This window comes from Heterodontus francisci, chromosome 3 (genome assembly GCF_036365525.1).
Source record: "Heterodontus francisci isolate sHetFra1 chromosome 3, sHetFra1.hap1, whole genome shotgun sequence".
NCBI classification, from domain to species: domain Eukaryota; kingdom Metazoa; phylum Chordata; class Chondrichthyes; order Heterodontiformes; family Heterodontidae; genus Heterodontus; species Heterodontus francisci.
Window position 1 is genome coordinate 156,441,981 of NC_090373.1, and position 17,291 is coordinate 156,459,271.

Here is a 17,291-nt window from a genome sequence, read left to right on the forward strand (position 1 = left end):
TTTTATACGTACTTTCAGTTGCAATTATATGGACAAATTAGCCTAATGCAAAGCAATCCTGCAGCAAGAAATGTCAGTTAGGAACAGCATTTCAAGAATACTCTTCATGTACATTTTGTGGTGTCTAATTGTGTGGTCTTGTTGCCTTTTAAAATTAACATTTTAAGATCAGATATTAAATATTGTTGGGGAGGCAGTGGCGTAGTAATAATGTCATGGACCAATAACCAGAGACCTAGGCTAATGCTGTGCAGACATGGGTTCAAATCCCACCACAGCAGATGGTGAAATTTGAATTCAATTAATATAAAAAATCTGGAATTAAAAAGCTTATCTACTGGTGACCATTGTTGTAAAAAAAATCCATCTGGTTCACTAATGTCCTTTCGGGAAAGAAATCTGCCATCCTTACATGGTCTGGCCTACATGTGATTCTAGACCCACAGCAATGTGGTTGACTCTGAAATGGCACTTAGTTCAAGGGCAATTAGGAAAATGCTGGCTTAGCCAGCAATGCCTGCATCCCATGAATGAATAATAATAAAAAAAATTAAAGATGTGATGTATTACCAGAAAAAATATAATTATGAATAAGGCATGAATTTATGTAACTATTGGAATATAAAACCAATATTTACCAATTTCAGGGTTTCTTATTTATGATACGATGGGCCAAATGGCCTCCTTCTGCACTGTAACAATTCTGTGATTCTGTAAAAACAGCTTATACGCTAGTTTCAGAATTTTTTGAAAAAAGGAATAAAAAGTAAAAGCCCAAAACACAAGGGAAAAAACGCTATCAAAAATTATCTTTTTACTGAGATGTTCCTCCAGATATAGGAATAGCACTCTAGTCTTGGATCAACTTGGGCTTTAGAAAGACTTAAGGATTGTTGAAGGGAAAAGAATTGTTTGGCACAAAAGATCTTTTTTGGAGCAGTTTTAAAAATAGAGAAATTGTGGGGAATTTCATTTGAGGTCAGAGGCAATAATGCAGGTAATGGTTAGCTGCCGACCACTGGATGCCCAGGGCCTTCCTGATGTAATTTTCAGATGGGCCTGCCAATTGTTGCACAACTTTCTCACCTGAAACCAATGAGAGGCTGCTTACATATGCAAAATGGGGTTCGAGATTGGTTGCAGTTGCAATTTTTGGGTACAAATGGGCTGCATCCATTTGTAGCAGGTGGTGGACAGCCTAACTAGTGGTCCTTAAAGGGACTACTGGACCCTGCACCAGAAATGACCTGGACATGATTTGTTGTACTTTTTGTTGGGCCAGAAGGAGTAGGAATATTTCTCCTAGCCCCACAAAAATACTGTGTCCCCCTCCCAGTGTGCCTCATCTCATCTTTCCTTTCTACTGTTGACTGCTCACTTGTGGAACCACTGGATTTCCCGAGCCTCCCCTACTGCCCCTCAGTCAGTGTTCAGCACTATACTCGAATTAGGACTCTGGAATTTTTAATGGTGCTTTGAGGATTCAATTTCACAACTCAACTATTCTGTGAAAACTGTAAATGAGGGGCTGGTTTTTGCATTCTCATACCTGTGCACTTAATCTTTATGTTGTACCATCTTTAAAGCTGAGAATACACAAACAATATGGTATACAAGGTGCACAAATTAGATGCAGCTATCTGGTGTTTAGCAATACTGGGGTGGGAAAATGGGGGTTAGTTGCACTGGGGATGGTATTGGGGGTTGAAGTTGGGGGCATCATGGTAGTCGGCACTGCTTAATTTCATCCATTTGAAATCAGGTTGGATAGTGGAGGAAAATTCACCACTTTGTCTCTCTCTGAGCTTAATGCACCTTTGGAACTTTATAACAGAGAAGGAAAACTACAGTAGATATGTCTGCCTTTTATATTAAATCCGATGCATAAACGCGCACGCACACACAGTCTCCCTATTTACAAATTATACACAGCCTCTTAGTTTTGTAAAAATACTCCATATAACATTTTTCTGAATGAAGATTTTGAACCTTACCCTCTAGATTTTCTTCAAGCAATTTTGAAAAACTTTTCACCAGAATATTCTCCACTTACCTGGAAGACTGCTTCTCCAACAACACTCAAGAAGCTCGATACCATCCAAGACAAAGCAGCTCGCTTGCTCAGCACCCTATCCACCACCTTAAACATTCACTCTCTCCACCACTGATGCACTGTGGCAGCAGTGTATATTATCTGCAAGAGGAACTGTAGCAACTCACCAAGCCTCCTTCGACAGCACCTTCCAAACCCACGACCTCTACTACCTCGAAGAACAAGGGCAACGGGCACATGGGAACACCACCACTTGCAAGTTCCCCTTCAAGTCACACACCTCCCTGACTTGGAACTATATCACCATTCCTTCACTGTTGCTTGGTCAAAATCCTGGAACTTCCTTCCTAGCGGGACTGTGGAAGTACCTTCACCACATGGGCTGTAGCGGTTCAAGAAGGTGGCTCACCACCACCTTCTCAAGGGCAATTAGGGATGGGCAATAAATTCTGGCCTTGCCAGTGATGCTCACATCCCAAGAACAAATAAAAAAAGAGAAACTGCTACAATATTCCCTCACTACAGCTGACTGAATTGTATAAATACATCATGGGAAATTGTGTACACTCCTCATGCTCAGACTATAAACTCCAAATTCAGCTCAAATTATATGTCTGGATAAAACTATCAAGTCCAAGTCCAGTTTTTGGGAGAAGTTGAGACCTTAAGTTAAAACTTCAATGAAGGTATTAAAATACACAAATTACAATTCAATTGATAAATGTAATTATTTTTTGTGAAATATGCCATTGATTGTTTTAGTTATTTGTTGAAAACTTTATTTGGGGCATTCGAAATTTCAGTTGCTGAGAAAAAATGGGAAAAAATCTGAAATAACTTGAATGATTTGTGGGAAACAGAGAGCCAGATTGCACAATCACAACTATGAGTTTCCATGGGCATGGGAATTTATTTAATGGGAAAAGTATAATAAAAGTATAATAAATGGCAACAGGAAGTTAAGTTGTGCAAACAAGAAGCGGGTGCTGACATAAGACTTCTCATATATTATGTATTATATATTATTGATGTACATTATGGTGTTAGCTATGGTTCAGTTGGTAGCATTCTTGTCTCTGAGTCAGAAGATTCAAGGTCCACTCCGGAACCTGAACACAAAAATCAAGGCTGACATTCCAGTTTAGAGCTGAATGAAGGCTGCACTGTTGGAGGTGCTGTATGTCAGATGAGATGTTAAACCAAGACCCGGTCTGCCTGTTCTAGTGCATGTAAAAGATCCCATGACACTATTTTAAACAGCAGGGGATTTATCTCTGGTGTCCTGGCCAATACTTATCCCTCAATCAATATCACAAAACAGATTATCTGATTATTATAATTATTGCTGTTTGTGGGAGCTTGCTGTGCAGAAATTGGCTGCCGCATTTCCTGTGTTACAATAGTAACTACACTTTTTTGGCTGTAAAGCAATTTGGGGCATCATGCAAGTTTTCTTTTAGCAAGTCAAGAGATTGTTTAGGACCAAATTGGTCCCCTAATGGACAATGTGATGCATGTGGACATAGAAATCAGGAAATAGTCAAACTAAAAGAGTTCTTTCCTTCAATCTTCAGAATTACATATGGTTGACATGATCTGGATCTGATTCAACTGGCTCTGGAATGTATAAAGGATGTGAACTTCATAATGCATCCATTGTAAGCAAAAATCAAAGCACTAAAGCCTACAGAGCACCTGGTATCAAATATAGAACATGCTAGAGTCCTTAAGGAATTGAATGACAAATTAGATATTTTTACTATGCCTACTATTTTTAAAAAGTCAGGTGTACCTGAGGGCTGGAAAGCTGTAAATGTAGTCCCACTCCCAAAAAAAGAGTAAAGTCTGAAGTGGGTAAGTATAGATCAATTAGTCTGATATCTGTTTGGGAAATTCTGGAGCGTCTTTAATGAGATTACATCAATGTTCATCTAAAGAGTATGGATGTCACGAGGGGGACTTGGCATGGTTTGTAGTTGCAGAAGATTGTGCCTGACAGCTCTCCTGGAATTGTCTGAGAAGGTGATTAAGTTGGTATAAGGGGTATTCCATGGATGCTTGAACTTTCAGAAGACATTTGATATGGTTCCATCTACCTAAAAAAAGTACACAGAGGAATGTAATAGCGACACATTAAGCATTCGTACTTGAACTTTGATAAGTGGAAAATACATCCACATACACCTTTTTAAATGTAATTTTAACTGAGCCAAATTTGTTAAATTTAAACTGGTTTCTTTTAACTGTTCTCTGGAAGAGGTTTATACGAACATACGAATTAGGAGCAGGAGTAAGCCACTCAGCCCCTCGAGCCTGCTCCGCCATTCAATAAGTCCAAGGCTGAACTGATTACTCCACATTTCCACCTACCCCCGATAACCTTCCACCCCCTTGCTTATCAAGAATCTATCTACCTCTGCTTAAAAATAGTCAAAGATTCTGCGTCCTCCGCTTTTTGAGGAAGAGAATTCCAAAGACCCACGACCCTCTGAGAGAAACAATTTCTCCTCATCTCTGTCTTAAATGGGTGACCCCTTATTTTTAAATGGGTGACCCCTAGTTCTATATTCTCCCACAAGGGGAAATATCCTTTCCACATCCACCCAGTCAAGACCCCTCAGGATCTTATATGTTTCAATCAAGTCACCTCTTATTCTTCTAAATTCCAGCGGATACAAGCCTAGCCTGTCCAATCTTTCCTCGTTAGACAGCCTGCCCACTCCAGGTATTAGTCTGGTAAACCTTCTCTGTACTGCCTCTAAAGCATTTACATCCTTCCTTAAATAAGGAGACCAGTACTGTACACAATACTCCAGATGTGGTCTCACCAATGCCCTGTATAGCTGAAACATAACATCCCCACTTTTATATTCAATTCCCGGCATGGTAGGGTGGCACAGTGGCGTAGTGGTTAGCACTGCAGCCTCACAGCTCCAGCAACCCAGGTTCAGTTCTGGTTACTGCCTGTGTGGAGTTTGCAAGTTTTCCCTGTGACCGTGTGGGTTTCTGCTGGGTGCTCCAGTTACCTCCCACAGCCAAAGACTTGCAGGTTGATAGGTAAATTGGCCATTGTAAATTGCCCCTAGTGTAGGTAGGTGGTAGGAGAATGGTGGGGATGTGGTAGGGAATATGGGATTAAAGTAGGATTAGTATAAATGGGTGGTTGTTGGTTGGCACAGACTTGGTGGGCCAAAGGGCCTGTTTCAGTGTTGTATCTCTGAATATAAACAATAACGTTCTATTAGCTTTCCTAATTACGTGCTGTACCTGCATACTAACCATTTGCGATTCATGCACTAGGACACCCAGATCCCTCTGCATCTCAGAGCTCTGAAATCTCTCACTATTTACATATTATGCTTTTTTATTCTTCCTGCCAAAGTGGACAATTTCACGCTTTTGCACATTATACTCCATTTGCCAGGTCTTTGCCCACTCACTTAACCTATCTATATCCCTTTGTAGCCCCTTTATGTCCTCTTCACAAGTTACTTTCCTACCTATCTTCTCCTACCTATTAAATACCTTCTGGAAATCTAAGTACAATACATCCCCTTTATCCACAGCACATGTAACTCCCTCAAAGAACTCTCTTTTTGGGGGTGTTTGCATGTGTATGTGTGATTTAAGCAAATATACATTAATGCCACAGAAATTCTCTTCAAATTGGCCTGATATTTCAAAATATAATTAAATTGTAGATCTTATGAAGGAAATTAGAGTTTTATATTATATTACTAGTTTAAATTTTAATTTGTAAATTCCAGGCAACAAAAGTTAGAAGATGCAAGCTTGAAAACACAGTTGTCTTTTTCAAGCTTCTTCATGGATTTAAAACTTAGTCTGTTACTGAAGAGTGTTTTCCCAGACTAATATAATTATGCCTTGTCAATGCATTAATTAAGTGTACAAGGGCCTGGATGATATGTGAACCATAAGTCAATTAAATGGTGCCGTGTTTGAGATGCTCAATTGTGCCTTTGAACCTAGCTCAATTGAGAATTCTGTGCTTGGAGCCCTCTTTAGTCTTTGATAAATAGAAGTAGACGATAACATTGTTTACCTCACTCAGGTGGACCATATGCCCACGTCACTGTAACAAGACTACAGTCTGTGTACATTAAAACTCTTCAAAAGACTCAAATTAGTGACATAAGAATCTCAAAGTGACTTGTTAGGCTCTGATTCAGAAAACAGTCAAATATACTGCTTAAAGTTATATACTATATTTCTGATGTCATCTGCTGAATTCACTAGCTTTTCTTACAATAAATGATTCATTATTTGGTCTGTCAATGTGGTATTTCTCCATCGATCAGAAGTATAGATTGGTCAATATATGTAACCCAGTGTTAAAAGAGTAAATTGTTACCCCAAGGTATGATGCAGCCCATTCACCACATGTATAAAATGTTTCTGTTTTTTAGAAATGTCAACCTGGTATGAAACTACCTTTTACAGTGAGAACAAGTAAAGAGTGTTGGGAGGTGGCCCAAATGGTAAGTTTCATTCAGGGATAATGGATACTGTAATCACTACCAAAGTATAGAGGCCTAATTCTGGAGGCAATGGGTTACCCCTGTAAGTTCAGTTTGAACCCAGCTCAAACTAATGGGAAGAACGTCTGCCCTCTGTTGGCTTTAAGGCTCCTATGTAAAATATCAGGGGGAAATCTTAACACAGTTCTCAATGAACATGGACTTGCAGCACTAACTGGTACCAATCTATTGTCGGAAGTGAAAAGGTTACGCTACTGTAGTGGAAGATGTTCTTTTGATGTTGAGTCTAAAAGCAGTTTGTGGAAGTTGAGAGGAGGAACATTTGCTCTGCAGCTAGCTGTGCAAAATGTGACCTAAGAGTACTTCATGCTGACACTGAATACCTGAAATGGGAAGATGTTCACTTGCCCAGCACAAAAATCCATCACCTTGAAGAGCATAAAAATTCAACATGAAAGTAACCTAGAACTCTCATCTCAAGGTCAGCATTTGTCAAGAAAGATTATTGATTAGATTAAACAGCAACCAAACCACAGATTCATGCAATTTGATACAGAAACATATTTCATCCACTGATACATAATCTTTATATCATTTCAATAGCATATGTTGAATTTTAATATGATCGATAAACTTTACTTCACTGTTACTTAGCACTAAGTGCAGGTCAAATAACCAAAGTAAAGTCCAGTGAAGTCTACTTTTCTTCAATTGAGCAGATGTATTATGCATTCATCACTGTCTTAATGAACATTAGTCCATTGCTGGTCAGCTAAATAAATTCTGAAATTTCACAATGTTTCTTCTGTGAAAGGCCTGTTTTACTATACAGCATTAAAGTCACTTTTGGGGATAAATATACAAGCATAAAATGGCCACAGTTATAACAGAGTAGAGGCCAGTCCCCAAGCTATGTGGGCATCTGAGCCACTGCTAAATTGGTCAGGGCCTTTTTTTTAGGCGATTCTAATGGTCAACTGAAATGAGTGCAGACTGCATTTCAATATTGGAATGAAGCTCCTGCGCTTACTTCCGACACAAATTCTTAAATTTGATTAGACTAGTCAGAGGTGTGTTGCAGGTACTCATGGATCTTGAGCAGCCAAACCAGCAGTTCTTAAAGGGAGCTATAGAGGCTTCTCAAGAAGACAGAGCAGGAGTGCTCTTCCTAGCTTCACAAAACAACTGTGGGCTGCTGTTGGCCCATGCCCATCTCCTGATCGCCTCTCCTCCACATTTTCCCACCCAGACCTATCTGTGGGCCTTGGTGCCAACTGAAATTAGATGGCCCTGACCAGCAGGCTACATTGAAGTGCCCAACTGATGGCTGCTGCTCACCAGAAATTATTACAATGAGGCCTGTGGACCAATTGAGGACAGTTCTCTGGCCTCTCTCTTCCAGCACGCCATTGCTGCTTGCTACTGGGAGCACACTCAGTTTTGACCGCTGCCCAATTTCAACCCAATATATGCCTATGAATCTATATTTTGGTCATGTCTGAAAATACTAGCTGTCAGATTAAGGATTGATACTAACAATTAGAGAATCAGTCAAGATGGCATCAGAGATCATTTGATCCATTTCATTTACTCTGTGTTATGTCACACTATGTCACTGGAATCACAGTATCAATGTTATCCTTGCTCACCCAGCTGTTAATTCTTCTCACCCACTAACATTCTTTATCTCCCTTTTTTCACTGACTTCAAAGGGAGCACCCACATCTCCTCCACTGTGAAAAATCAAAAGCTAAGTCTGCTCTTTTTTCTGCAAATAACTGTTATTTCTCTGTAAGACCCAACTTCATCTAATGCATCGATACTGTTCCTACATCTAGGGGAGTTCTTCTATCATCTGTCTCATACTCTTGGATACAAGAAAAGGTTTAGCACTTGGTAAGCAAATCCTTGCTCACTTCTAGCTTTTAACTTCTCTCAAGTGGATCCTGTCTTGTTTTGCTGTTATTGACACAAGGATGCCCAGTGTTCAGCTGTTGTTTTTCCTATGCTGAAATATACATCCCACATGACCTCCTGCAGAATCATTGCATTGAAGCCAAGAGTCGTGGCACATTCAGTATTCTGACTCATTCTTCCCCAGGACTTTATAACTGTGGATTACTTTACTTCGCTCAGTCTTTTCCTTTCACCTGCAGTTTTCAGGTGTTTTAAAACCCAGGCTTACCATCTTGATAGCTATTTCCAGATGCATAACGTTCTGCTTTTTGCTCTTTCCTACCACTATAAACTTTGTCCCTTGACCTTGGTTTCTCAATTTTAAAAACAGCCCATGGGCAAGATGACCTCAGCTATCCCTAGAGTTTTAAAGCATCAGTACTGTACGTGAACTCAGAACTGTGTCTAGAAACCTATTTTCTCTTTGGCTACGAATATTACTGTGCTTCCAAAAAAATCTATCCCTTAAGGCTTCAGGAAATAGGACATTTAATTGCTTTGTGTTTTTTGGTAACTGGGAGGTGGATGGCGTGCATGGCTGATTGGTTCATTCCTACAGCTCTGGCAGAAAGATTCTCCTGAAGATTATAGTTCAGTAAATTCTCAGGACCGAAGTAATTATTGTTGATAATGTATCCAGTCTACCGGCAAACATTTATAATCATATACTGGCATTCTTGCAGATTGATGCGATATCGTAATCCAAATACGTTTGACGCTGTCTTTATTGAACAGGAATCAGCTGGAAAGTGCCAATTACATCGATTACTTTTGAATTTCTCTGTCAGTAACCACCATTAATGTATTGTATTACAAAGAAACCAGATATCCTGCCTTTGTAATTCATAGTAAATGTAATTATTGATAGCAACTAAACAAGTAATGTCTTCTTTTAAAGGAATCTGTACTTGTTTTACGGTTGTGTTTTCAGTGCAAATGTAGAACATATCCTCCCTTAATCATCTGGTGTCCCAGGCCAATAAACCACAATGTAGAGTTAGAAGATTAATTAGAGCCGCAGTTTCGGATTTTTGAAAAAAATCCACTTTCATTGTTGAAGTGGAAAGAACAAATAGGAACAGTGGCGTCGTGCACTTCACTAATCTGCTACCGCCGTTAAACCCAAAGATCACGTTCAACATTCACTCCGCGCTGGCCCTGTCCTGGGAAGTGCGGAGAGCTTTTGGTCTTTAGTTTGAATCTCCTGTACGACCTCGCCCCGTCTTCTATCGGGTAAATAAATTTTCTTAAAGGCACGCAGGTAAACGCAATCCCACAGCAAAGAAGCAGCAGTGTGAGAATCAGGATCCACCGGCAAGCATTCAAAATGCACAGTGCTCATTGTTTTATCACAGGTGGACCACGGCTGGGATCAGGCGCGGCATGTTCGACATTGGAAATAACATTGGTGATGGCAGCTATATGAAGGAATTCGGAAACACAGTAACTCAGCTTTTCGAAATGTTTCTTTTAGGCATATTTCACCGATAGAGAATAAAAGTCAGTGGAGAACTGAGCTAAAACACTGTACAGATTTATAAGGTGTGTGCATTTAAAAAAAAAACACCATTACAGTATTGGCAAACACCACGGATTCAAACGCTCTGGCAAGTGCAGACCTCGTCTCTTATCAACCAAGTGCAGTCTTTGCCCCCTTACATATTCTAAGAGGGTCGGGTTGGACGGGTCGATGGAGGCGCCGCCACATACAACATCTATACAACAGCATTGAATGGGCAGTCACTCGGTTTTGCCCTATTCCGCCCCCAGGTCTATCCGGAATAGAGGGCTCCCGGCCGGGGGAGGGCCACTTCCACACTCGCCCCTCCTTCAATGAACAAGCTCCCGGAGCAGGTCGCGCCGCCACTCCTGCGCCTGGTTCCGGGAAGGCGGCTCATAACTTGTGTTCTCTGGGCTTTCTTTCTGACAGCTCGCCAACAGGCACCGCCAAATGATAGAAGCTTGGCAGTCTGATATCATAACGGAATCTGTTGCTGATATAGACTTTGTCGTTCAATGAGTACAGTTTGTCGGCGATATCTTTCCCAATTAAGACGGAAAATAGTCTGGAAATGCGGCGGTGCTGGGCGAATAACAAGTAGAGTTTCTTTCTCCTCCAGGCTGCAAAACGACAGCTCGTCTCGGCTGTTAGAGTTACCTAGATAGGGATGGAAAGCAAAAATCAATTGCAATGATTGGTCCTACAATTATATCATTACAGCTCAGCCTTCCAGTCATCTAAAATAAAAATATATTTCAACATATATTTCAAACATATGTTCCTATTCGTCAGAGAGAGTAGGCCAGAATTAAATAGCCATTCAATAACCAATAGAACAGCAAAACAATCCTGTAAACCAATGGTTTCAAAGCCAAACAGATGGGAGTAGGAGAAATTCTCTGGGCAATGAGCATTGGGACATTATTTTTTATTTTACAGATACAGCACTGAAACAGGCCCTTCGGCCCACCGAGTCCGTGCCGACCATCAACCACCATTTATACTAATCCCATATTCCTACCACATCCCCACCTGTCCCTATATTCCCCTACCACCTACCTATACTAGGGGCAATTTATAATGGCCAATTTACCTATCAACCTGCAAGTCTTTGGTGGTGGGAGGAAACCAGAGTACCCAGCGAAAACCCACACAGACACAGGGAAAACTTGCAAACTGCACACAGGTAGTACCCAGAATTGAACCCAGGTCGCTGGAGCTGTGAGGCTGCGGTGCTAACCACTGCGCCACTGTGCCGCCCATTGCAAATGTGCGACATAGCAAATGTGTTCAGGATTTCCTCTAAACACGTAAACAGATCCTCAAATAAGGAGTTCAAGGTTTAGCTTGAAAATCTTCACTAACACATCTGCTAAATATAGCGAGCAGAGGAGTGCAATGCTTCAAAGAGTTTTCAATCCTTCATATTAAGGAAGTGGCCCTAGAAATAGTGGATGCAATGGTGTTCATCTTCCAAGATTCTATAGACTCTGGAACAGTTCCTCCAGATTGGAGGGTAGCTAATGTAACCCCACTATTTAAAAAGGGAGAGAGAGAGAAAGCAGGGAATTATAGACCAGTCAGCCAGACTTTGGTAGTGGGGAAAATTCTAGAGTCCATTATCAAAGATTTTATAGCAGAGCACTTGGAGAACAGTGGTAGAATCGGACAGAGTCAGCATGGATTTATGAAAGGGAAATCATGCTTGACAAATCTACTAGAATTCTTTGAGGATATAACTAGTAGAGTTGATGAGGGACAGCCAGTGGATGTGGTTTATTTGGACTTTCAGAAGGCTTTCCACAAAGTCCCACATAAGAGATTAGCATGTAAAATTAAAGCGCATGGGATTAGGGGTAGTGTATTGCGATGGATAGAAAATTGGTTGGCAGACAGGAAACAAAGAGTAGGAATAAATGGTCTTTTTTCCGAATAGCAGGTAGTGACTAGTGGGGTCGGTGCTAGGACCCCAGCTATTCACAATATATATTAATGATTTAGATGAGGGAACTAAATGTAATATCTCCAAATTTGCAGACGACACAAAACTGGGTGGGAGGGTGAGTTGTGAGATTTGGACAAGTTGAGTGAGTGGGCTAATGCATGGCAGATGCAGTATAATGTGGATTATAATGGAGGTTATCCACTTTGGTTGCAAAAACAGGAAGACAGATTATTATCTGAGTGGCTATAAACTGAGAGAGGGGAATATGCAACGAGACCTGGGTGTTCTCGTACACAAGTCGCTAAAGTAAAGCACGCAGGTGCAACAGGCGGTAAAAAAGGCAAATGGTATGTTGGCCTTCATAGCGAGAGGACTCGAGTACAGGAGCAGGGATGTCTTGATGCAATTATACAGGGCCTTGGTGAGGCCACACCTGGAATATTGTGTGCAGTTTCGGTCTCCTTATCTAAGGAAGGATGTTCTTGCTAAAAAGGGAGTGCAGCGAAGGTTTACCAGACTGATTCCTGGTATGAATCTGACGTATGAGAAGAGATTGAGTCTTTTTTTTTATTCATTCATGGGATGTGGCCATCATTTATTGCCCATCCCTAATTGCCCTTGAGAAGGTGGTGGTGAGCTGCCTTCTTGAACTGCTGCAGTCCATGTGAGGTAGGTACACCCACAGTGCTAATTAGGAAGGGAGTTCCAGGATTCTAACCCAGCGACAGTGATGAACGGCAATATAGTTCCAAGTCAGGATGGTGTGTGACTTGGATGGGAACTTGCAGGTGGTGATGTTCCCATGCATCTGCTGCTCTTGTCCTTCGAGGTGGTAGAGGTCACAGGTTTGGAAGGTGCTGTCTAAGGAGCCTTGGTGCATTGCTGCAGTGCATCTTGTAGATGGTACACACTGCTGCTACTGTGCGTCGGTGGTAGAGGGAGTGAATGTTTGTGGATTGTGTGCCAATCAAGCGGGCTGCTTTGTCCTGGATGGTGTTGAGCTTCTTGAGTATTGTTGGAGCTGCACCTATCCAGGCAAGTGGAGAGTATTCCATCACAGTCCTGACTTGTGCCTTGTAGATGGTGGACAGGCTTTGGGGAGTCAGGAGGTGAGTTACTTGACGCAGGATTCCTAGCCTCTGACCTGCTCTTGTAGCCATGGTATTTATATGGCTACTCCAGTTCAGTTTCTGGTCAATGGTAGCTCCTGGGATGTTGATAGTGGGGGATACAGCAATGGTAATGCCATTGAATGTCAAGGGAAGATGGGTAGATTCTCTCTTGTTGGAGATGGTCATTGCCTGGTACTTGTGTGGCGCGAATGTTACTTGTCACTTATCAGCCCAAGCCTGGATATTGTCCAGGTCTTGCTGCATTTCTACACGGACTGCTTCAGTATTTGAGGAGCCACGAATGGTGCTGAACATTGTGCAATCATCAGCGAACATCTCCACTTCTGACCTTATGATTGAAGGAAGGTCATTGATGAAGCAGCTGAAGATGGTTGGGCCGAGGACACTACCCTGAGGAACTCCTGCAGTGATGTCCTGGAGCTCAGATGATTGACCTCTAACAACCACAGTCATCTTCCTTTGCGCTAGGTATGACTCTAACCAGCAGAGAGTTTTCCCCCTGATTCCAATTGACTCCAGTTTTGCTAAGGCTCCTTGATGCCATACTCGGTCAAATGCTGCCTTGATGTCAAGGGCAGTCACTTTCACCTCACCTCTTGAGTTCAGCTCTTTTGTCCATGTTTGAACCAAGGCTGTAATGAGGTCAGGTGCTGAGTGGCCCTGTCGGAACCCAAACTGGGTATCACTGAGCAGGTCATTGCTACTAAGCAAGTGCTGCTTGATAGCACTGTTGACATCACTTTGCTGATGATTGAGAGTAGACTGATGGGGCGGTAATTGGCTGGGTTGGATTTGTCCTGCTTTTTGTGTACAGGACATACCTGGGCAATTTTCCACATTGCCGGGTAGATGCCAGTGTTGTAGCTATACTGGAACAGCTTGGCCAGGGGTGCGGCAAGTTCTGGAGCACAGGTCGTCAGTACTATTGCCGGAATATTGTCAGGGCCCATAGCCTTTGCAGTATCCAGTGCCTTCAGTCGTTTCTTGATATCACGCAGAGTGAATCGAATTGGCTGAAGACTGGCATTTGTGATGCTGGGGACTTCAGGAGGGGGCCGATATGGATCATCAACTCGGCACTTCTGGCTGAAGATTGTTGCAAATGCTTCAGCCTTATCTTTCGCACTGATGTGCTGGGCTCCCCCATCATTGAGGATGGGGATCTTTGTGGAGCCACCACCTCCAGTTAGTTGTTTAATTGTCCACCACCATTCACGGCTGGATGTGGCAGGACTGCAGAGCTTAGATCTGACCCATTGGTTATGGGATCGCTTAGCTCTGTCTATTGCATACTGCTTATGCAGTTTGGCGTCCAAGTAATCCTGGGTTGTAGCTTCACCAGGTTGACACCTCATTTTGAGGTTCTGCTTCTGGCATGCCCTCCTGCACTCTTCATTGAACCAGAGTTGGTCTCCTGACTTGATGGTAATGGTAGAGTGGGGGATATGCCGGGCCATGAGGTTACAGATTTAGCATTATATCCGCTGGAGTTCAGAAGAGTGAGGGGGGATCTCATAGAAACCTATAAAATTCTAACAGGGCTTGACAGGATAAATGCAGGAAGGATGTTCCCAATGGTGGTGGAGTCCAGCACCAGGGGTCATCATCTAAGGATACGGGGTAAACCTTTCAAGACTGAGATGAGGGGAAATTACTTCACCCAGAGAGTGGTGAGCCTGTGGAATTCGCTACCACAGAACGCAGTTGAAGCTAAAACATTGTATGTTTTCAAGGAGTTAGATATAGCTCTTGGGGCGAAAGGGATCAAAGGATATGGTGGGGGGGGGGGGGCGGGGGAAAGCGGGAACATGTTACTGAGTTGGATAATCAGCCATGATCATAATGAATGGCGGAGCAGGCTCGAAGGGCCAAAGGGCCTAGTCCTGGTCCTTTTTTAATGTTTCTATGTTTCTATAAGGTGTGAAATGGTGACCAGGTTATAGAGTAAAAGCAAAATACTGCGGAAGCTGGAAATCTGAAACAAAAACAAGAAATGCTGGATTCACTCAGCAGGTCTGGCAGCATCTGTGGAAAGAGAAGCAGAGTTAACGTTTCGGGTCAGTGACCCTTCTTCGGAACCCTTCCGAAGAAGGGTCACTGACCCGAAACGTTAACTCTGCTTCTCTTTCCACAGATGCTGCCAGACCTGCTGAGTGAATCCAGCATTTCTTGTTTTTGTACCAGGTTATAGAGTGTGTGGGAAGGTTCGGTCCTTCGTGCGTCTCGGGCCATGAACAATTAAATATAACCCTAAAATACAATCTACGTATATGTCAGTGCAAAAATTAATACCCAACGTTATTTGCTTGGAAGGGAAACGTTTTTTTTTGCAGAAACCATGGTAATATGGTTCCTTCCTAATAGAATTGTGTTTTCATAAGCGATGTCCTGCAACTTGCAAAGAGGGAAGTGACTGGCGACATTGGCAGTTTGTGTTTATGAACTGAAAGACGGTTCAAGTGCAAAGATTAAGGCCAAGCGCAATATTTAAAACAATCAGAAATAGTCTGCTTTGAGCTCACGAACTTGTTTTATATATTGTCCCCTGTCCCGATAGGATTGCTTATAGTAAGTTACAGTTGAGCTCTTGTTAAACGTGCGCTCTTTACCTGAAAGATCCCTTCCTCTGACGGTCTGAGTGAGTCCCATTCAGGAGAATCCAAAAACTGATATGGATAAATATAATGTAAAAACTCTCCATTTACCGTCACCCGAATCCTGCCAACAAATAAGGGAGACTGTTTGACACCAGTCGACATTAGTCAAGAAGCGATGTACTGCGGATGCTGGAAATCTGAAATTTAAAAAAAAGCGGAACATGCTGAAACTCCTCAGCACGTCTGGCAACATCTGTGGAGAGAGAAGCCTCGAGTTAAAGTTTCAGGTCGATTTCGTCAGGACTAAAACATTGACGTTGTTTCTCTCGCCACAGATGCTGCCAGCCATAGACTGCACGGGTCGAATGGCCTCCTTCTGTGCCGTAAAATGAATCTATGACCTGCTGAGGATTTCCAACATTTTCTGTTTTCAGTTCAGCCTCTAGTCAACAGTGCACACATAACAATATAGATAGATAACAGATTTAAACGTACGTTATAAGCAACAAAACTAACGAATGCCTGTTCAATCCGCGAACAGCCAGTATTATCTTGGGCCGCTCGTTCACACATTTGGGAGGTGCGTCCTAAGGTTTATCAGTGGTTGTTATTTCTAATGCATTCGCGGTTTAAAAATTAAAATTAACGAAAAAAAGCACGAATTTACACATATGCTAAGACACACACACAATAAGTCGGCCAGTGTCACGAACCTCCCGGACAAGAGGAGTGAAAGTCTTTCGATTGGGGTTTTTCCCTCCATTGAGTAGCAGTGATCCTTCTCCAAAGAGACCACATTGCAACAGGTAACGATCTTCTTGTATATGGTCAAAGGGATTCCCAGCGGCTGGAAGAGAGCGCTGTACAGGTTCTGGAAATCCTCCTGGAAGGAGACACTCCGGAGCTGGTAGGCAACGTGAATGATCTGCATGGCAGAGATGGCCACCAGAGCGAAATTCCAGGAGAAGATATCAGCAGCGCACACGTCGGTCCACGCCCAGATCGAAGTACAGAGGAAACCACAGCACAAGAAAAGGTTGATGTACAGGAGCCCAACCAGCCCGCTGCCGCCCATGTAACCTAAAGTAAAGAAGATGTTGGCTAAATGGTAGATGGAGCCCTCCATGCTCTGTTTCCAGCCACTGCAGGCATGGTGACCGTACAGCAGTGTCTCCCACAAAGTTGTGTTTTCGCTTCCCATCCTGGAACGATCGCTCACTCAGATGTGAGCTGCGTGTGAAAGCTTGCTGCAAGCAGAGTCAGAAATAGCAGTGGGGTGAGGTCCCGGGAGGAGGCTGCAGCGGAAAGGGCTGCCCCGTTTAAAAAATAAATTAATAAAAGGACCATAACTTGCCGGTTATGGACAACTGTTCCTACCTTTTTTTTCATAAAATAAGGGCTCTGAGAGCGATTAAGTGAAACGTCGGTCCCAAGGTGCGGTCAGATACATCCGCGTGTTGTGGAACTAACATGTGCCACAGTCACTTACTGCTGGCACCAGGTTTATAGCGGGTCCTAGTGACCATCGAATTGCAGACAGGGAACAAGTGCAGATTTATTGAAAACGACCAATATTCTGGGCACCCTGATCACTCACATGTTTTAGT

The 17,291-nt window shown here is 42.5% G+C and overlaps 1 protein-coding gene across 1 annotated transcript; it reads right to left on the reverse strand.

The window, feature by feature from the left end:
• Window positions 1-10,240: 10,240 nt before the first annotated feature.
• On the reverse strand, window positions 10,241-16,885 carry popdc3 (popeye domain containing 3). The gene is made up of 3 exons (XM_068026969.1): window positions 16,398-16,885; window positions 15,697-15,805; window positions 10,241-10,666 (listed from the first exon to the last, which is right to left on the reverse strand). Exons 1-3 carry the CDS (start codon window positions 16,883-16,885, stop codon window positions 10,403-10,405), a joined length of 861 nt encoding a protein of 286 aa, XP_067883070.1. The 3' UTR covers window positions 10,241-10,402.
• Window positions 16,886-17,291: the final 406 nt, after the last annotated feature.